The sequence below is a fragment of the Rousettus aegyptiacus genome, unplaced genomic scaffold (genome assembly GCF_014176215.1).
Source record: "Rousettus aegyptiacus isolate mRouAeg1 unplaced genomic scaffold, mRouAeg1.p scaffold_m13_p_16, whole genome shotgun sequence".
In the NCBI taxonomy this organism is placed as follows: Eukaryota; Metazoa; Chordata; class Mammalia; order Chiroptera; family Pteropodidae; genus Rousettus; species Rousettus aegyptiacus.
In genome coordinates this window covers 45,381,452-45,401,969 of record NW_023416291.1, presented here as the reverse complement: position 1 = coordinate 45,401,969, position 20,518 = coordinate 45,381,452, and the positions used below count along the sequence as shown (strand labels likewise).

General features: G+C 55.6%; 2 protein-coding genes across 4 annotated transcripts in view; both read right to left on the bottom strand.

Moving 5' to 3' along the window:
* Window positions 1-20,212, bottom strand: part of SLC25A37 (solute carrier family 25 member 37) — a 34,106-nt gene extending 13,894 nt beyond the window's left edge. Inside the window, exons 1-2 of one of the 3 annotated variants that reach the window (XM_016141529.2) lie at window positions 19,930-20,040; window positions 16,279-17,157 (exon numbers count right to left, since the gene is read on the bottom strand). Coding sequence is in view for 1 of the 3 variants with exons in the window: in XM_016141528.2 (XP_015997014.1) it covers window positions 19,930-20,139 (210 nt within the window). In the remaining 2 variants the exon portion in view is untranslated. Of the gene's footprint in view, window positions 1-13,416; window positions 13,442-16,278; window positions 17,158-19,929 lie in introns of those variants that run through there. The other 2 variants (XM_016141528.2, XM_036233977.1) reach the window with 2 other exon arrangements.
* Window positions 11,335-13,410, bottom strand: LOC118612465. The gene is made up of 2 exons (XM_036233978.1): window positions 11,615-13,410; window positions 11,335-11,497 (listed from the first exon to the last, which is right to left on the bottom strand). Exons 1-2 carry the CDS (start codon window positions 12,513-12,515, stop codon window positions 11,439-11,441), a joined length of 960 nt encoding a protein of 319 aa, XP_036089871.1. The 5' UTR covers window positions 12,516-13,410; the 3' UTR covers window positions 11,335-11,438.
* Window positions 20,213-20,518: the final 306 nt, after the last annotated feature.

Sequence of the window (20,518 nt, the reverse complement as noted above, 5' to 3'; positions counted from 1 at the left end):
ATCCGGGTATCTCAAAGAAACCTCGCTCAGTTACCTGACCCACCCAGTGCTCTGGCAGCCCCTGACCTTTGAAGCTCCTCACTTGAGTGAACAGCTACTTCCTGACGCCGTTAATAGGGCCTGAGGACACAAAGTGGCCCTGTCCTCGACCAGCTCACGACTAAAGCCCTATTCTACTTTTTAGCCATATGCCCTTGGGGAAGTTAGTGAACTTCTCTGGGCTTCAGCTCCCTCATCTGTAAAAACTCCTATATCTATCTCACATGCTTCCTGTGACGGATAAACGAGAAAACGTAAGCACATCGATCTCCTAGTACGGTACAGCAGGTGCTCGATCAATGCTTATCCCCATTGCCATTATTTCTAGGACTCCAGGATGTCCCCTAAACCGCTACCTGTATTAATACAAATGGCACTGAAATCTTATTAAGAACCACCACCAAAACTGGCTTAATCTTGCCTAGAAGGTGCGGGTGTTTTTCCCTGCTTACTGATGAATGGCTGTTGGGCACAAAGGATCTCATTGCATGTCTGAAAGGAATCATTAGACTACAGAATAGGCCACAAGCCACACAATAGACCTCGGGGTTCCAGAAGGAAGCCACCGGCCACAGGGCACTCATGTTGGGGACTCTAGGCCATAGTTTCATAGTTCCTACACCCTCACAAGGAATGGACAGGAGACCCGACCCCAACCCCAACCCCCTCTGACCAGAAAGAGGCTGGACAAAGGTGAGGCAGCTTCCAGCTTCCTACAGAGTCCAGGCCCGTGGCAGCCAGAACAGGCCCTGGGGCCCCACCTTCACTTAAATCCCAGCCCTGCACTCCCTTCTCATCACACCTTTGCACCTGAAGCAGGTTACTCAATCTCTCTGGGCCTGTTTTCTTATCCGTAAATGGCATTCATAAACGCACCTACCTCCTAAAGTCTCTGAGCTATTCGCCTGGGGCCTGGCATTTGGCTGCCCTTGCTTTTATGTGTGCCCCAGCTCCCCCGGCCATAAACCGCAAATTCCTAAGATGTTGTCCTGTTTACTCTTAATTCCTTCGTAAAACTCTTAATTCCTTCAGGATTTGCCCTGGTTGGGAGCAATCGCGGCACACGGAGAACGGCACTGTAAGGACTGCCATGCAGCCCTTTAGTCCGCGGCCCATCGTAACAGAAGAGAAACTGAGGCTCAGAAAAGTGAGGGGACTTGCCCACAGCAGGCCCAGGAGAGACTCGGTCCCTCCCGCCCGCCCACTCCCATGCTCACTGCCCTTCCCTAGCCACTTCTAAATGAATGGACTCAGCTGCTGACATTAATCCTGGTTATATAACCACAGGAAAGTTGCACAGTGTCAGTTTACACAGGCACAAGGGGCCTCAATGACAGGACGACCGGAAGCTCACTCACCTGGCCTGGCTGAGCAGAGCCAAGGGCGGCTCTTTGGACCTTTAACTGGTGCTACAGTCTGAGGCCGAGGCAGGGGCCTGAGCACCCAGGTCCCCTGAACTGCCGACTGGGCCCCGTCCCCACAAGGTCACCGCCGTGGAAAAAGCCCTCCCCGCTGCTCAAGGACTCGCTAGCCTCTGAGCTAAAGGAAAGAGCCAGGTGGGGCCAAGGTGCGCTACAGGACAGAGCGCAGGTAACCCCTCTGTGGGTTCTGCTCCCTCTCCCATACCCCTCGGTCACCTGGCAGGACTTGGGCCCCACCCATGGGTGCCAGCAGGTCCCTTGGATTTTACTCCACGAGGCACTGCAGGACATGGATGTGTCCATCAAGTGTGTCTCACCTTTCTAACAGGGGCCAACCCCCAAAACGCGCACCTAAAAGTGAGTGTGACAAGCCACCCTGCTCCACAAGCCAGAAGGTCCAAACTCCCGCCAGCTCTGCCTCCATGTCCCCGAGGACCCCGCACGGTCCTCTCACCTGGCCGGCCATGGACGCGGATTCCCGCCGGCGGGCGGGCGGACCCAAGGGGCTGGGAGGTTTCTTCTGCTTGGCTCATCCGTCTACTACGATTGTAAACATGCGTCAAGTAACACATGCAGTTAACGGACTGTGTCTGAGGCGGTCCTTTTTGGCCTCTAACAACCTAAATCTATAAAACGGGTAAAGGATCCTTCAAGAAACAAATGTGTGTGGGTTGTTTTACTTGGGAGGGAGATAAATCTACATGACTATACTTCGGCGTGTACACATCTGTACAAAAAAAAAAAATCCAGGAGAAACTGGAACCCTTGTGCACTGCTGGTAGAGAATGGAAAATGGTGCAGCCCCTATGGTGGTTCCTTGAAAAATTAAATATAGAACTACCATATGCACCGGCAATCCCATTTCCGGTGTATACCAAAAGAATTGAAAGCAGGGTCTCAAAGACATTCGTACACCCGTATTCACAGCAGCATTATTCCACAATCACCAAGAGGCGGAAGCAACCCAAGCGTCCATCCTCGGGAGAATGGATAAAATGTGGTACATAAATGCAATGGAATAGCATTCGGCCTCGGAAAGGAAGAAGACTCTAACACATGGTATGACATGGATACGTCTTGAGGACATGATGCAAGAAGGCAGACAGCATCCCGAATGACAGATGCTGCATGATTCCTCTCACGCGAGGTACCTAGAATAATCAAATTCATGGAGACAAGAAAGTTGGAACAGTGGTTGCCGGGGACGGGGGTGGGGGGTGGGGTGGGGATGGGGGGGGTGGGGATGGGGAGTGGTTGTGTAATAGGGACAGAGGTTGAGTTTGAGAGGATCAAAAAGTTCCGGAGATGAGCGACACAACAATGTGAATATACTGAACACCACCGAAATGTGTACTTTAAAAAAGGTTGAGAGTAAATTTTTTATGTTTTGCATGTTTTACTATATATATATATATATATGTGTATATATATTTTTAAATCCTAAATCTAATCGACAACTCATTCCACGTGCACTTCATCGTCTGAAATCCTGTCACGATCAAATAATTTCCTCAGCTTCCTTTATCCCCTGGGACAGCAGTGTTTGTCTGTCTTTGGTGAAGGCGGCCAGGGGTCGCGAACGCACGGCGTGACCCCCCTGGACACAGCAGTATCCCCAGCTCCAGAGCCAGGGCCTTGGAAAGAAGCACCCAGAACGTCAGCCCGGGCGATCCTGGTCGGACGGCAAAGCTTTAAAGGAAGGGCTTACCCTTGTCCTTTTCCGCGCTCCGGCCTGTGCCACCCCAAAGGAGAATTCCCCCGAGAATCAGGACCCTAACGGCTCAGGCTTGGAGGCGGCTGCCGAAACGCAGCCAAACGTTGGCCTGTGGTTCCAAGGCACTGCCCTGCCGCCAGGGCTGGGGGATGGGGGGGCCAGGACTGCTGGGAGTGCCGGTGCTCCTGGGATCCACCCCGGGCAGGCCCGGGGCGCCGGGCGCCCCACTGCCGGCTGCTGCCAGACCGGCTTCCACGCCCTCCGCGGCGGCCACGCCTTCGACAGCGCGCCCCACCATCAGCCTGTTACCCCCCAGGAAGAAAGGGGTTTTCAAAGCAGCCCTGTCGCCCGCCTTCTCTGGCTCATTCTTCTACTTATAATTATGTCAGGTGACGTGTCCGCAGGCCTGTCTCTCATTAAAGTCCGAGCAACGCAGAGGGAAGGGCAGCCTCACCCATCTGCGGCCTCGGCTCCCCGGCGCTGGGCGTTAACGAAAGCAGACGAAAGCAGACACCCGCGCGGTCGTCCAGGGCTCAGAGAGGCGCTAAGTGTAACCCAGCGGCGGTGTATGCAAAGCAGGCTCTTGAAGCCCCTTCTCCAAACGGCTATCTATCAGCGTGATGGGGACCTGGGCTCCAAAGTCTGCTCCACCCCGCTATTTTCTGGAGCCTACCACCCGGAGTCACAGCCGAGGACAGGAGCCCCATCGGAGCCAGCTCCGGAGTTCAGGGAACGCTAGAGGTCTCCGTAGATGTCCGGGGTAAATTCCCCAGGTGTTACGGAAGCCAGATTTCCCACCAACACCACCACCTGGTTATCTCCCTAGCGCTGGGATGATTTACGTGTAGGCGGGGCCGGGTCGCAGCTGGAGGGGACATTCCCCTGCTTTCTTCGCACACCTTTCATACCAGACGGTCACGAGGAAGGATGATAAAATACCAGAAACGCCAGGCTTGATGTTCTCGGGGTTGCGGGGAAGGACAGCAAAGGGACCATACTGAAGACTGAAGACTCAGCTTTCACCTCTGGAATCCACTTCGTGTGCAAATACCTGCAGGTACCAATTACTGCGCGCGTTTTTCAGGGAGTCACTGCTGAGTTTTACTGGACGCCGGAGGGAATGGCGAGAACCCTTCGATCCTGGGCGAGACTTCAGGCTGACTCAAACCCTCATCCTAGAAACAAGAGCTCAGGTGTATGATTTAAATCGCTTTAAATGGCAGCCCTCTGATGAAGGGTTTTGCGGGACAGAGGAGGAGGCTGGCGTGGGGGATGGGAGCACACGGCCAGACTGCATGCAGCAGCCTCAAGCCTCGAGACCACAGGGCTGTTCTACCCAAGAGTACTCCCCGTTCCTTAAATGGCCGTGCGTCTAGCGGCCCTGGGATGAGCAGAGCAGGCACGGAGTCCTTGCCTTCAGGGAATTTCTAGTCTAGCAGGATGGAAAGAGTAAATCTAAAATAATACAAGCAAAAAATTACGGATTCTAAGTGCTACAAGAGTAAAGGCAGAGGACCTAGTTTAGATTTGGGGGGCGGGGGTCCTGGAGGTGCCTTTGAAGCGGAGGCCTGTAGGCTGGGGAGAGTCAGGCAGGTGGCGCACAGGAGACAGGGGCAGGTGGGGCGGGGGCAGAGGCCCTGAGAAGGCTTGTGTCCCTAGCCACCTGTCAAGTCCCCGGAGGTGAGCCCGGACAGAGGCACAAGGACCCAGAGCCCACTCCAAGCCCTGCGACCCGCGGCCCACACAGGAGGGCCACGTTTGCCTCTGAGCCGCGTGTCCGCCCGTCGGGCCCTGGCCTCCGGCCTTGGCTTGCTGAACAGAGAAGGAATGAGGGGGCAGGCAATGAGGAAGCTGAGAAGGGTGGCCTCTCGCTGTGGGATCTAAAGGGAGCACAAACCCCAGGGAGCGACGGGCTCCCGTCCCCATGAGGGGAGACCCCACTGCGGGCCACCCCCCCCCGGCCTTGACACTCCCACCAACGCCCTGCCACCCCCCCCCCCCCAAATTGCTTGGACTGCCTGCGCTGGCCCCATCTGCGCTGCTGGCAACGCCGGCCACTTGGACCTGCTGGCTGAGCCCCCGGATGACTCAGCTTCCTGGTAGTGCACTTGTAAAAGGTCCCCGTCAGGAAGGAGTCAGAGAGCTATAAACAGGGCCTTCCAGAAGCATCTGCTACATGCTCCCCTTGATTCCAGGGTAGGGCTGTGGCCATTCGGCATTGCTGGAATGGCCTGACTGAATGGCTTGCAGTCTTGAGGTGTTGTAGTTGGAGGTTTCAAATAAATTAAATGCACTGTAGTTTCTAGGCAGGCACTTCGGGGTATATGGGCCCCCAAATCATATACTGGCTGTTCCTCCCTCAGCCCCAGGTAGAATTCCATGCAGGGCTCTTCCTAGCGTCCTCCTTCTCCAAAATAAAATAAAATAAAATAAAATTAAAGTGCTTTTAAGTCTGCACATGCAAAGTCAAAAGAGGGTGCCCCAAAGTTATGGTTCCCCGTGGGGAAATAAAGAGTGGAAAATTTAGAACTGTAAACTTCCTACGAGAGCATTTAGTGTTAGTTCAATCTCTCCATTCTACAGAGGCAGAAACTGAGGCTCAGACGAGTGAAGTGCTTCTCCCAGAGTCCCTCAGTTGGTAGGCCTCTGCTCATCTTAAGCTAATCACAATTCACCCTGAAAGGTACAAGCAAACGTTCTGTGTATCCAGAGGGAGAATCTGCGTCTGCCTTGCTTCTCCTTATTTCATTCCCTGCCCTCCTCACTCAAGGACACCCCAGGAGGCCAGGTTTGGGGCGACGAAGCTTCTCTCCCTGTCCCTCAAACTTCGTCCGCTCAGACGTGAGATACGTTTTCAGTTTAAAGCAGCTTTTGGTAAAAGCCCCGCTTTGTGGTACCTTTCCAGTTTTTTGGGTCTGCAAGAGAATTTCAGATACTTTCTTATGACTGGATTATCAGAAAACAAAAAAAACGGCCTTTGGAAGAGACACTCAAGGACAGTTTAACACAGTTCTCCCCGAGGTCAGGGCGAGCATCGCCAGCCGGCTCACTGTCAGAAGGCTGTGGGGGGAACGGCGTTAATTCCCAGGGTAAGTGGACCCTGCCACCACTTAAAATTGTACAGAGTCCCACCCATCACGACAACTTGCAGTTTTGACTCCTTCTTTACCTCCTTCCGAAACTTAAAGATCTTTTTTGGAAGCCGAGAAGGAGCTAAGAGTCATTCCAGCTTGTCGACACATTCCTTCTTGTTACTGTATTGTTTTCACAACGAAAAGTCATTTCTGAAGCGGATATTTTTGAAGATCTAAGGGCCGACTCTAAATCTTCAGTCATTTTCCAAGTCAATTCATTAACGCATCACCCTTCCTGGCCCGCAAAATAAATGCATGTACATTAAGTCAGTGATCGTCTTGAGAAGCCAAGACGCGAGAGGAAAAAAAATTTTTTTTAAAACACAATTACAGTAAAAAAGTTCTCTGGTCTCATATACACTTCAGGTGTTTAACCCTTTCACTGACAACCTCTCTCCCCCAACAGGGCATTTTCTGTGGCATTACTTCGATCAGATCAAATCTGCTTCTATCCCGACTGTTTTATCTGAGTAATAATTCAACACCATCTAACGACACCTACGACGGCCCACACAAGTCCTCCCGCAGAACACCCAGCAAACAGACTCCACACCAATGACCTCCTGTGCCAGGGGAATCCGCGAACACAGAGGCAGAGGGCCGGCCGGCCTTGGGGTTCTTGGGGTTCACCGGTTTGTGCCTGTGCCACCAGACTGTCCTTTTTGGAGAAACAGGACTCAGTTTCCAGAAGCCGTGAGATCCAGGAGCACACGCCTAAACCCTGATCTGATGCAGATGTCAGGAGAGAAACCCTCAGGAGCCCAGTTTCAGGCCCTTCATCGAAATCGCTGGAGGCTGATGGACAAGCCCAGGGAACTGGACCCTCTGCATTTTATAGGTGGTACCACCGGAGAGAGGAAGGCTGTAGGGAAAGAGAGGGCAGGAAGAGACGTTCGGCTACACAGTGGCCTTTAAAATGCAGCAAAGAATGACAATGTGAATCCGAGTGTCAAGAACAGGTCCCAGTGCTATGGGCTCCAAGTTGACCTCTGCCCTTCAAAAAGCACAGTGGTCACCCAGACTGTCTCTCAGGTCTCTCTCGTCACCTTACAAACTGTGATCTGGGCTGGTAAAGAAGGGCAAACCCCAGACCTCCACTTATCTGGACGTTGCTCCAGCTGCCATGTGCCACTCACGCCACCAATTAAGTAAGTACCAACTTGGAGCAGAAAGGCCTCTGACATAACAGCTTCTCTCCCTTCCTCCTTGTTTCCGTCCTCCTCTGGGCCTTGGCTCTGCAGTGAATGTTCTCACCCCAGGAGGAGGCCGGGCTTCCCTGGAAGCCACTAAGTAGTTAGCTGTCTGGTGGCCAAACAGAGAATTAAAATTTCAGAAGGAGGAGGAGAAATTTCAGGACAGTGTGGGGGAGCAGGTCCTGCCTGGAGCCCCTAACGTAGTGACCACGACCACGAAAAAACTTTCTGAGCTGATTCTGCGGTCAGAAGGCTCAGAGCAGAACCCCCAAAATCAGAGTGTCAGGGTGGGTTCAGGTGTCCCGAGGATGGTCACGCACCTCGGGGACAGGCCGTGACATTCTGGGGAAGAGAAAATCGTTATGACTCCGTACGAACATTTACGTCTCCTTTGGTCTAGATATAGATAGGGAGATGGTATTTCCTCAAGGAGCCCTTTCTAGACTCCTCCTGACAAGGTTCGGGCTCCCTGAGGAGGGGCTCATCACCTCCCAATAGGAGTGGTCCATCCATGCACCTGTCCTCCCTGCCAGACAGGGGCATCCGTGGGGAGGGGCGTCCGGTGTCAGCCTCCCGACTCCCCAGCTCCGGTACACATGGTCACACCCCACTTCCTGGTTCACCGAGTCACTCAATGAAGCCCAAGGGGATGAAGTTGCAGTTTTGCAAACACCTTTCGACTCCGCCTCCGTAGAGACATTTCTGTGGATCAGGCTAAGGCACGGCGTGATCTAGCAAACAAGCAGCGGAGACAGTGACTCGGTTCCCCAGTGAAAACGCGCCTTGGGCTGCCCTCCGCCCTCTCGCATACTTGCACGTGCGCGGGCATCCTGCGCTTGGGACTTCCCCGCCTCTCCGGTCTGATCACCAGCTAAGCACGCTGCTCCTTCAAGCCAGGTCCTCGACAGCCCTGGGTCCGCTGTGGGACCTGCTCTTTTCCAGGGGCGTGGAGGGGCACCAGGCGTGACGTGGGTCCCAGCCAGCCTGGCTGGTAGGCGTCCCACGGGCCGCTGTGCCAACACTACCCTGTCCGTGCCCGGGCCAAGGCCAGGTGCCAGCCGGCAGAATCCTCGCTGTGGGTGGCGTAAAGATGACCAGTGGACCCCAAGACAAAGGCATCTTTGTCTTACCTCCTTCCCCTCTTACTTTTCTATGTCAGCATCATGAGCAAACAAGGAAGCAGAGACAGATAGGGACCGAGGTGGGAATGTCCCCAGCCTCATCTGCCTGGCACTCAAAGGGGCAGAAGTGAGCACATAAAATAACCCCACAGAGGTGACCGGGCCCTAACTGCCCAGGGCACACCGCTGTCTTCCCCGCCAGTGGACTGGTCCTTCATTAGCCTTCATCACAGTGGCTACATGCAGCTCCTCTCATCGCTGGTCCTGCGTTACCAATTTTAAATGTTATTTCTGAGCCCGCTCGGAGTCTAACTGGCTCTTGCTTGCTCATGACCCAGCTCAAGAGGCAGCGGCAGCAGACGGCCACCCTGCTCTTGACCCAACAGATGGGAAACGCTGTGTAAGGAGAGAGGTTAAGTCGCCCAAGGCCACGCAGCTGCAGTGAATCCCTACAGACCCTGGAACAGGAGCCTGTATTTTCCATTCCCACAAGTGAACCTCGCCCCTTGAACAGGATCCGGGTTGATAACAAATGCCGTGGCCTGGCACTTGCAGCATGCTTTATACTTTTTAAACTGTGTTCGCTGCAAGCCTGGCTGTGTATTCTTCCCAGATTCGGTAAGCGGGCCTGAAAGGTGGGCCAAAGTGCAGCCCTAGCACACCACTGAACTCTGATGTCTGTCACGCTCCTCGCAAAAGATCACTTTTAGGCTGTGATCTGGAAAGGAATCCTCAGGCTAGTCCAAATTCAGATCACTATATTGAGTCCAATTTCAACGCCCTACTGAAATGAGACGATGCCACAGCAGCTGCAATTTGCTCCAGAGAGAGAAGCCAGAAAGCGCCAAAAATATCCTGTAGCAGCAGTAACCAACCGTTCGCCATCATCCCCTGCCCTCTGTACTGGAGAATTGGACCGAGGAACTCCTACCCATACGTTAGAGCCCTAAGTTCCACGCCCTGCTTCGATTTCCGGCCGGCGCTCCCTCAACTCTAGTTTCTCCCTCCCAAGAATGCAGCTGGGGCCCCAACGTCTTCTCTCTCAGAACCAGCTCAAGGGCTCTGCCACTGACATCTGAATCTGCACCCCAGCACCTCACGCTTACTCCTACCTGCTTCCCTTCCTCGATTCTCCCCCTTCAGCTCCGGTGTAGCAGAAAGAGGCCTGAGTTCCTCTCCCCACCTCCAGAGGAGAGAGCTCAGAGGATCACATGACAGAATATAGGTTGAAACAATACAGAAACATTGCAGTGTGTAATTGCAACAGCAACATACAACCATAACTAGGTATTCAAGCAGTAACCCTTTTATACATAACAGGAGCTAATATTGAGTGCTTACCACGTCCCTGACACTGTTATTAACACTCTAGGTGTGTCACAATAAATTCTCATGGTAACACTCTAGGTGGGTACTGTTACTATCCCTGTTTTACAGAAGAGAAAAAACAAGGCACAGAGGTTTTGGTAACTTGACCAGGTGCCACCCTGGCCCCAGCACCTGTGCTGCTAACGTGACCTGCTCTATTCTTAATCGGTAAGCATAGTGTCTCTGATACGATCTGTCATTAGCTAGGCATGTTAGGGTTTATAAAAGCCACCCACAAACGTGATCTCACCTGAGCTTCTCAACAGCCCTGTCAAGCAGGGAAGCCGATGACATTATTCCAAGAGACTAAATTAGTCTCTTAGACAGGAAGGCATCAGCCCAGAGAAACAACTCCCCCGAGGTTTCAAAGCTGGTTAACGGTGGGACCGGGACTCAAATTCATGGTGCCTGCACGCCCTGCGCCAGCTCGGTGCCCTTTCTAGAGGCTTCCATACCAGCACAAGTCTGATGCCCACACGCCCCTCTCCAGCCCCTGCCCACAGCGGCATCTCCAATGCAGCCTTTACAGCCGTGCCAGGGAACGAATGTCGTGGCTACGACGAGAGAGCCAGCCGGACTCACACTTTTGGGAGTCTCTTGCTGGATAGGTCCCCTGGATCAAGGGGGCTGGCTGCCCCAGAGGAAGTCTCCTCCACGACAGGAAGCTGTAGCCCCCAACATGACCCACGAGGGCCAGACGTTCTCTAAACCTGTTACGCAACAGTTGCTTCGACCAAGCTGTCACTGGGATTTCTCTCTATTTCAACATCCTTTGCTTTCTCTTCAGAGAAAAAGCACCCCGTAGTGACCACAAGTTGAACGGCCCTTCCCGACCTGGCTGGGATTCCTGGTAGCAGGGTGGGGGATGTTTTCGAAGGTGCCTTCTTCTGCGAGCCAGTTTCAGCTCCCAGAATGACTCACCACCTCAGGAGTGAGGAAGAGGAGGCGGACTGTGTAGAGCTGAGTGAGGGCCACTGTCTCCTGCAGGAGAAGGAGCCAACTCGAGAGCGTCTGGCAGAGGAGCCGCCCTGGCCGTTCCCAGCGGGCACCAGACCTTCCAGACGGCAGCCTGAGCACCCGTCACCTAAGCTCAGGATCTAATGACAGGAAGCGTGCTCTGGGGACAGGGACCAGGACTCCTTTTTGTTGTCCCACGCCTAGCACAGAGCCTGGCAGGGAGGACACTCGGTCTGTGTGGAATGAACGAAGTGGCCACCCAGGTGACTCCGCAGGCCCCTCGGGATACAACTGCGGCTTGCCTGTCCTGCCACAGACAAAGGACAAAGAAAAGGGCAGGGAAAGCCTTTCTGTGGCCGAAGCAAAAACACACAACACAACACGGAAGAAAATGAAAACGGGCATTCGTTTAATAGCAGTTTTTAAAGCACGTTTTCTCACGTCTCTTTAAAACCACCGTGCCTTGGTTCACAGAGTACCTGCGCCGAGTCTCACTCTGTCTGGGGGGCCTGCCGGAGGGGGGCAGGGTCTGGGCCTCTGTCCGCGCCACCTGAGGGAGTTTCAGGATTTACTGTGAAGGCACAAGGGACAGCTAGGAGACCATGAGCTGGGCAGACACCACCCACAGCGCACTACCCCCATGCGGCTGCTCCTCGGCCCCACTCACCCGCCATGCCGCACCCTAAAAAGGGGATTTTCCCATTCCAATGGGCGAACCTTCCCCCTTCAACGGGACCCCAGCCTGATAAGAAACACCGTGACCGGGCATCTGCAGACTGCTCTATGCTTCTTAAACGGTCGAAAGGTTTGTTCCCTGCAAACCTGGCTGCCTTTTCTTTCTCGACGCAGCAAGGGGACCTGCAAGGCGGGCAGACGGGCACCGTTACTCTTCCCTCCTCGCGACGAGGACACCGCCGCTGGCCCCGAGGCCAGAGCGAGCGGGACCGGCCGTGAACGATCTGCGGCAACTCAGTCCACAGACACTCCCCGGAGCACCTACTATGTGCCGGCTCCTGTTTCTGGCAACGGGAAAGCGCCCGAGCACAAAAAAGAGCGAGAAATTCCTGCCCACCAAAGGAGGGAAGACGGACTACAAACATCATCAACATTATAAACATAAACGAAATATATAAATAATAAAGAGACGTAAGCAGGATCACGGGTTGGAATGTCATGAGTGCCGTGGAGGAAAACAAAGCAGGGAGAGGCAGTAAGGGAGTGTCGGTGAGGTATGGGGGGCGGGTGTCCCCAGTTGGGACTCGGGGGGTCCGGGGAGCTGTCAATGAAAGGGAGTCAGCGAAGTGCCCCGAATCGAGTCTCCCTGGGGACAGGGAGAGGACGCCGAACTCGAGCGATGTCACGGACGCAGGAACGGCCAGGTCGGTCTCTGAGGCACGTGGTGGGTAGAGAGAAGGGCAGGGGGCAGGGGTGGGGGAAGAGCTGCAGGTGACCACCACGTTTCTGAGGAAGGAGGCCCAGGCCAAGACGCAGGCCGAGGGGAGTCGGGGCACCCACACTGGACACACCGAGGTCGAGGAGGAGCCTGGGAGGTAGCCAAGTGGGCACATCTGCAAGGCAACTGGATACCCAGGTACCGGAGAGACCGGACCGCAGACACTGATCTGTGAGCTATCAGGACCCGGGTGAAAACTGAGACGCGTTTTCTTCTCCCGGGGGGAGGAAGAGAGGGTGGAGGGCAGCACTCTGAGGGAGACCAGGGAGGTTACGAAGGGACCGCGCAGTAGCCAGACCTGAAGCGGGGACGGCGGGGGGCTACGGGGTCTCAGGGTCACAGGGAGCGCCTCGCAGGGCGGACCTGGGCAGGGACAGGGTCAGACAGCACCAGAGGGGTCAGGAGAACAAGGACTGGGTTCAGCGGGAAGATGACTCGCAGCCTCCGCGAGGTTTCAGAGGAGCGGCGGGCACGGAAGCCAGAGGCCTGAGGGGTGACAAGGTGGCACACCAAGGGTCAAGGATCTTTTCATAACATCTATTATGTTCAGGAGGGAAAAATAAAAAAAATAAAAAGAGCAGCAGCAAGAGTTTGTCTGTTTCCGGGAATCAAGAGGGAAGCACTTGGGGCCCATGGGATCAAGGTGAGCTGAGTATGGTCGGTTTGTGATTTTAGATGGGACCTGCGAATGATTTTAAGAAGGAACCGATAACCGATGGGGGAACAGGGGTTGGGTTACTCAAAAGAGAGGTGGCCAAAACACCTGCCACCGCGGCCATTTACCAAGACTGTACACACCAGACTCTGCAGCCAAAGCCTCACTTAATTCCTCCAGCAACCCGTGCGGCAGGTGCGGGTATTCACATTGCCACTTCGCACACAAGGAAACCGAGCTTAGAGCGGGCGAGCAGTGTGCCCCAGGTGTGGGGCCAGGCTACGGCTCCCGGTGCGAGGGGTTCCCACACTTCGCCCTCCCCGGGCCCCGCTGAGTCGCCCAAGAGGAAGGACCCTCCTACCTTATGGGTGCGTAGGAAGAGAGTGAAAGGGAGATGAATCTGACTGGGGTCCTGGTTCCTCTACGAACCAGGAAGGAAGATGCCACGCAGAGGCTGAAAAAAACAGAAGGAGGCGTGAGGACTCGGGGAGCGAGAGCACGGTCCGAAACGGCTGTCGGGGAGCACAGCAGCGAGCTGCCCAGACACACGGACGACAGGATGAGGGCCCGAGAGGGAGGGCTGGGCACACTAGCACCAAAGAGGCACCGCGTGGCTTTCATCCCGAAGGGCTCGCTGCCCGGCCGTCAGCCCGGGGTCGGCATTTGGGCAGGGTCGAGTTAGAAGGGCCGAAGGCACAGAAACAAAGGGCCCGGGGGCTGCAGGGACGGGCCGCAGTGTCCCGGCTAGATGAGGAAATCAGGGGCGGGCCGACAGGGGGGCCAATGAGGCGCAGGACGGCCGTGCACACCGTGACCGTGAGAAAGCCGTGGCCAGGCCACGCGGCACCCGAATTTAAGATTTCAGGGACAGGAAGGTTCTGGTCGGGGACAAAGCCCCACGAGGTGAAGGCCGTCCATAAACAACAGCGGGATTTGAATGTTACTCAGGTGGTGACTGAGAGGGGACGTTCTCGGGGTGCTGACGGGATTGGTGGAGAAGCGATCTGTGACCCCACACCTTACGTGGGAAGAGAATGAGGGAGAGTGACTCGGATCGCATTGATGGCGGTGACAATGGCACCTAGAGAGCATTCGCCACACAGCGGGCACCGTTCTGCGTGCTTTCAGGACTGCACCTTCGCAGCCACTGCGGGACGTTGGTACCATCCTTCTCCCTTTTTACGGATGGGGAAACTGGGCACAGAGAGACGAAGAAACGTGCCCAAGATCACACCCACGTGGGAACCGGGACCCGGTCCAGGCAGTCTGGCTCAGGGTCCAAACTCTACCCCATTCCACTATCCTGCTTCCCAGGACGACAAGTCGGGCCGGAGTCCTAGGGTGAGCAGACGGCAGAGAGAGAAGACAGCCTGATGCTGGTGCAAACGGTCGGCCGGGGCTCCAGAGAGAAGCTGCGAAGAGGGCGGTCGAGTAGCAGAGAGAAGGCAGCAGCCCCGTGCCCAGCCCGACGGCGGCGGGGTTTGAGCTGACGGGAACCACCTGTGATTGAACCGGTACCAGAACCAGGAAGCAGAAGGAGAACTCGGTGATGAGGTAAGAAAGCTAGGTAGTTACAAAGCACTTCTGCGGGTACCGTGCCAAGTAAGGGAAGACGGAAGCAACGGAAAGTTGGGTAGGGAGGGAGAAAGCAGGCTAAAAAAAAAAGTAGTATCTGCATTTCACAGATAAGGAAATTACAACTCAGGAAAGCTAAGTGTCCTGGAAGTCAAAGACCAGGATCAGCATCTCCCCAAGATAGTTCCGAGGGTGAGAAATCCTAGCTCAGCAGGTCTTGACGGAAGGATTACGGTTAAGCAAAGGGAAGTAATTAGACATAAGCGTCCTATGAAAAACGTCCTCTATGAACACTCGCTATGAACACTCGCGGTGGAGGCAGGGCGGGGAGCGGAGGGGAGGGGGGCAGGCTCCGGGTGCCACGTGCCCCCGGGAGGGATCCAGCAAACACCAGGAGGCGTCGACAAGTGTCTACTGCCAGCACCAAGGGCCAGCACTGCTTGCTGAAGGTGAAAAACAGGCCAAAAGAAAAATGTTTTAAAAGAAAAGGTTGGGTATTGGGGGCGGGGGGACAGAAAAAGACCCAGAAGGTTCTGGGGTCCAAGAGAGACTGCCAAAGGCTTCATTCAACACCAGCGAGTCGGTTCGTTCAGTGGGTCAGGGAATGGCAACACTCCTGGGTTGGAAGGAAGTCAAGAACCCAAGCCTATAAAACAGGGGAATGGGACTGAACTCCTCAGATCGGTCACCGCTCCAGAGAGCAATGGAATAAAAACCCTCATGAATGAGGCGGCCACAGGTAGCTAAAACCTGCCCAAACGGAAACCAGGAAGAGGGACAGGAAGCGAACTGCACCAAGCACCTCTCGCCCTTGCTTGCGACACCCACCCGATCCTCACGTGCACACCTGTGTGGTTTAAACAAAGCGGTCACTTAAATCTCTCCCTAATATTAAGCCCCAAGTGCCTCTTCCTACTGATGAGCTGAAGTCACCCGAGATCACCCTCACTATCCACTAATCATGCTAGGGGTTCCCCTCCAAACCCTCTCCCCTCTGAGCCTACACCTCTCCCGTTTATGGGCAGAGAGGGGTCAGGGCGGCAGAAGGTTGCCATGTGGGGCCAGGTGCTGACTCAGGGACGGGGTGGGACCTCCGCCCACACCCCTCCAGCAGTGGGCTGCAGGGCGCAGGCTGCAGGGCGCGGGTGCCAGGTACCAGCATTTTGCCTGGGCGCTCATGCCGCAGAAGCCAGAAGAAAAGTTCAAGAATGCTCCTTTTCTGACTCCGGGCCCCTCCCAAATCCACCTTCCAGGAAAGCACCTCCCATCGAAGGAGGACGGACAGAATAGGGGGCGGGAGGGGATCTGAGGAGACAAGACAGGGGAAGAGAGACAGAAAAATCACTAATTTTGTTGCAAGAACTGGAGCAATCGGGGATCTCACGCCTTTTTGAAGCCGAACAGCAACAACCACACTGCACTTTGTTTCAAAGGCACTGAAGTGGGAGGGGACCCTGGCAGCTGCCTGCACGCCCTCCCTGCCTCGCCCTCCCCAGCCTGTGCTGCTGGGACCGTGAGGAGCAGACTCGGAAGGTGAGGAACAGGGCACTGTCCCGGCACCTGCCTGCCTCAGTGCTGCTCAGAGCCCAGCAGAGCCGGCACCTAACCCTGAGATCGCCCCGAGGCTGCCAACTAGCTCAGCACCCACCGGCTCCTGGAGAAAATGCTGTCAGCCATCCGTCTGCGCCCTGGCTGGGAAGAAGGGCTCCTCCTAGCCGAGCTCAGGACAGCAGTTTCCCTGAGCAAAGCAAGAGAAGGGCTGTGAAGGGGTCAGCGGAAGTTCCCTCGCTTCAAATCTCTCCTGTTTCCTTTTGCCCGTTTGCACCACGGCGGGACTCAGCACGGTCTACAGTCTACAAGTGTGCCTAATCTGGTTGGAATTTCCTCCTCCACCCACCTGGCATTCTCCCCACAGTCTCGAGCACTGCCGACCAGGGGTTCTCACATCCACCCCAAGTGCTCGGTCTAGGTGACCACGCCACTTGCCACTTTTGGAGCACCAGGAAGAAGGTCATGGAAAACTTGCTGCAAACTCCAGTTAGAGAGGAACGAGTAATTTGCTGACCATTTGGCAAAAGCCCCCAGAGTCCCCACGCTCTCTGCCTCGGTCCCCCTGCAGGGGCTCGGAACCAACAGAAAACCTGCAGCCAAGGGTCCTGGCAGCCTGGCCCTTGATAGGTTAAGAGAGCGCTCACAGCCAACCAGTGTGGGACCAGGTGAGGAAGACACAGGAAGGGGCGGAAAAGTTGCCAAAAGTCTTCCGAATATCTGCTTAGTAATCACAGGCTGTTGACAGCTCAAGAGATTCATATTCACAATCATCGGGGTGTGTGTGTTTCTTACTTCTTTGGTTGTAGACCTCTTTCACTTCACAGAGCCACTCAGGGACACGCACATTTGCACACAAAACCCAAACGGAATTTCCCCGGAGCAAGACTTCGCCTACCGCACACCACGCACATCCGTCTTCTGCACTCTCACCAATCCAGTCTCTTTTAAAATGTGGATCCCACTAATGGGTGACAACCTACAGTTTGAAAAACACAGGTCATGAGAGTGACATTGGCGAGGGTGGGATGGGACTTCGCGGAAAAACGTATTTACTATTACAATCTCAGGCATTAGCAACGCTGGCTTTCTACAGGTATGACCACAAAACCAAGACTCTTTAGCTCCGGTCCACACTTAACGAGGACAGAAAAACCGGAAAAACCAGGCCCACCCAACACTCCCCTTTAACTTCCTAAATGTGTGCCTTATACAACTTTTTCTTCCGAGATACAATTTACGCTGATGTGGCTTCAGCTGACATAATTACCTGGCATTTCAAGCAACCTAAGAGGGCAATGGGTGTTGTTCTGTGTTCACAGAAAGGGGAACAGGTTAAAAATGGGAAGAAAACATAGAAACTGGTCCAGGGCCCCCATTTTATTGACGAGTGACAAAACAAAGGCACAGAACAGTGCCTAAGGCATGAAGCAAGTTAGGGGCAGGGCTTGAAACCCAAGCCAGGGCTCCTGACTCACTGGGTCGCCATCAACCAAAATATCTAAGAACACAGTCAAGGTTTCCCCAAGTTGAAGCAATGCCATGATTGCAGCATGGATATCTCGCGCTGACCTTGGCAGACTTTGGCACTCCGCTGCGGTCTCACGGGGGTCCTGCAAAGGGGCTCACACACTTAACTCTCTCTGCACCTTTTCTCTCAGCTGAAAAAAATATACAAGAATAAGCCTTGCTGCCCCTCCCAAAAATGTTTTAGCAAAAAAATGAGAGATGCTTTTTTTAAAAAAAAAAAAATCTTCAGGCTTAAAAATGGAAGAAGCCTTGCAGGTCATTATTTGGGATCAGAGTTAGAATCCCAGGACCCAGAAAACCTTACTCATTAGCTAACTCGAGACTTCGTTTTACAGTCCAGCCCTATAAGGTGACGGCCACACCGGCTCCTTCAACCACACACACCATGTTCAACTGCCATTGCTGAAAATTGCCACGGAGGGTCATACTAAGTACACAGTGACATCTGTGTCAAAACATAGCACCATCTAAGGGACAGGGGAGAAACCAAACACAGATCACAGACTTTAAACACGTCAGATGAATGCCTCTTTCGAGTGTTAAAGGCGTAAGTTATGCCAGAAGACATAACTAATTTTTTTTCTGATCCTAAAGATAAGCTAAAATGATGCTCTGAGCCAAACTCAGATCCGAGGCTAAGGGCCTCAGAAGTGCTGTCGTTCCTTGATGGAACATTCATCTCCACGACCCAGCTGGTGGCTGCTCAGATAACATCTCCCTGCCCATAACTCTCCTCACACTCTGTCCGAGGCTCTTGGGACGACAGCTTCAAATATGAGGAATTTTATTACATGTGAGGGATTCCTTCCTCGACAAATGCCACCTGGTATCTACCTGTCCAGGGTCTTTCCTGGAGGAGCTTTGAAACTCTAAGAGACAAGATCTCCCCCATCCCTTCCACCAACTCCGAGAGAGCGTGCCCAGGGCAGGGGAGCCCTCTGAGTTAGACATTCTGGCCTTCGCAGAGCTGGTGTGTGGCCAGTATCAGCAATAAGACAGAGCTGCCAGTTTGGGGGTTGGGGAGGGCAGGGAGCTCTGTGGGCCCTGCCTTTCAAAAGAGGCCCCTAATTTTCCAAAGCACAGTGAGGCTGGAGTCTGAGGACACAGGTGGAGCATGAGCCTGAGCAGGTTAAGCAGTTCCCCTCTCTGTGCTTCGACTTCACCTGTTAATCCTCAGGGCTGCCGTATTCATTAGACGAGCTCGGTCTACGCAAATGCAGTGTGTCAGTTCTACTAGGACTCCCCTGCACTCCAGTATCCCCTGGCCACTGGGTGTCCTGAACAGGCTGACAGGGGGCAGCTCTCTGTCTGCGGAACAGAGAAACTGCGCCTGGCTACAACTGCCTCCTTGCAGAAATGCATTTAAACTACCTGGGGAAGTGTCCGGTGAACTGAGTGCCTGTTACACAACCCACAGCCAGGGCTGGATAGCACAACGCTCTCCTTGCCTGCCCACCTCCCTGCAGCAAGACACAGAGCGAGCAAACGTCACGGTAGGTCTCACAGCCTCCCTGCAGCTCGGCTGCCCGAACTCCAGGGAGAGAGGCGCAGGGATCCTAAGGAAACGGGATCACACTGGGCGCCGCTGAATCAGCAAGAGAAGAAGAAACCCTGCCACTCCCCAAAACACCCAGGGAGCGGACGCCACACGCCCGGGTCGGCCCGGCCGGCCGGGGCCACGTTTCTCAGAGCGAGCTCCGGACGGCGCACGTGTGGCAGCCGGCGCCACCCGGTCCCCGCGCGCGGGCGCCTCTCGCCGCGCCCCGGGCAGCGGGCGCGCCGGCCCGAGCAGCGCCGAGCCAGCCGGGACCCCCCAATCGCTCGGCTCGCGTGGCCAGGCGTAGTAAGTGTGCAACGCCGCACGGTTCGTTCGCCTCCCTTGGGAACCCCGCCCCCGCCACCGAAGCCGGCGGCGCCCGCAGCAGCGGCCGGGAGCGCGGCGCGAGCGGCCGTGCGGGGCGCCGGCTGGGCGCCGGCGGGCACCGGCCGGGCACCCTCGTGGGCTCGGGAGGGGCGGCCCCGGGGGCGGAAGGAGCTGCGCGGCGCGCGCCGCAGCGCCCCGGCTGCGCGCGCCGGCTCCCGGAGAGCCTCGGGGCGCCGCGGCCCGGGGGGAGCGTGCTTTCGGGGCGCTGCCTCGGACTGCTCTTGCGCGGGATGCAAACGCATGCACGCGCGCTCGCCTCCCCGCTCGCCCCGACGCCGAAGTCTCCTCGCGCCTCACCTTCACGGAGTCTACCGGGTACATGACCGAGTGCTCCAGGATCCCGGCCATCGCTCCGGCTGTCATGTGGGTGGATAAGGAGGCGCTGGTCGGCAGGTTCTCATAGTCCTCCGACCCGGCGTCCTTGCAGCCGCCGCCGCCATCTCGGCCGTCCCCATCCATCCTGCGCCTCGCAGCCTGGCTCCCCACGCCGCCGCAGCGCAGCTCCATCCGCCAGCTCGGCGGGGCGCGGGAGGCTGCAGGAGGTGGGCAGGGAGGGGGAGGGGACGGAAAACTTCACTTCTTAAAGTGGGAACCACCTCCCCGGGGCTGCGGTGCCTGACGCCATGGCGGGCTGGGGTGGAGCGCGGGGGCCCAGGACACCAATCGCTGGAGAAGAAGAGGCCGGCCGCGCCCGCGCCATTGGTGAGCGGCCCGGCGGGGACCCGCCTCCCTGTGTGACGTCACTGCCCTGTGCACATTTCCAAGCAACCGGACGGGGGCGAGAGGAGACGTTGGGGTGTCCCGGGAAGTTGTACCGCCTCGGGGTGGTGGTGCCTCGCTTGGGGCGGGCGATGAGGGGTGGTCCCTAGGAACGGTCAGCGGGGCC

What these genes read in the sequence shown, in the direction of transcription:
- LOC118612465 (XM_036233978.1), bottom strand. Translation starts at nt 12,515, where the DNA reads ATGTGCCCACTTGGCTACCTCCCAGGCTCCTCCTCGACCTCGGTGTGT. An exon ending in TTTAGGGTGCGGCATGGCGG is followed by an intron (nt 11,498 to 11,614) that starts GTGAGTGGGGCC and finishes AAACTCCCTCAG; the next exon opens with GTGGCGCGGACAGAGGCCCA.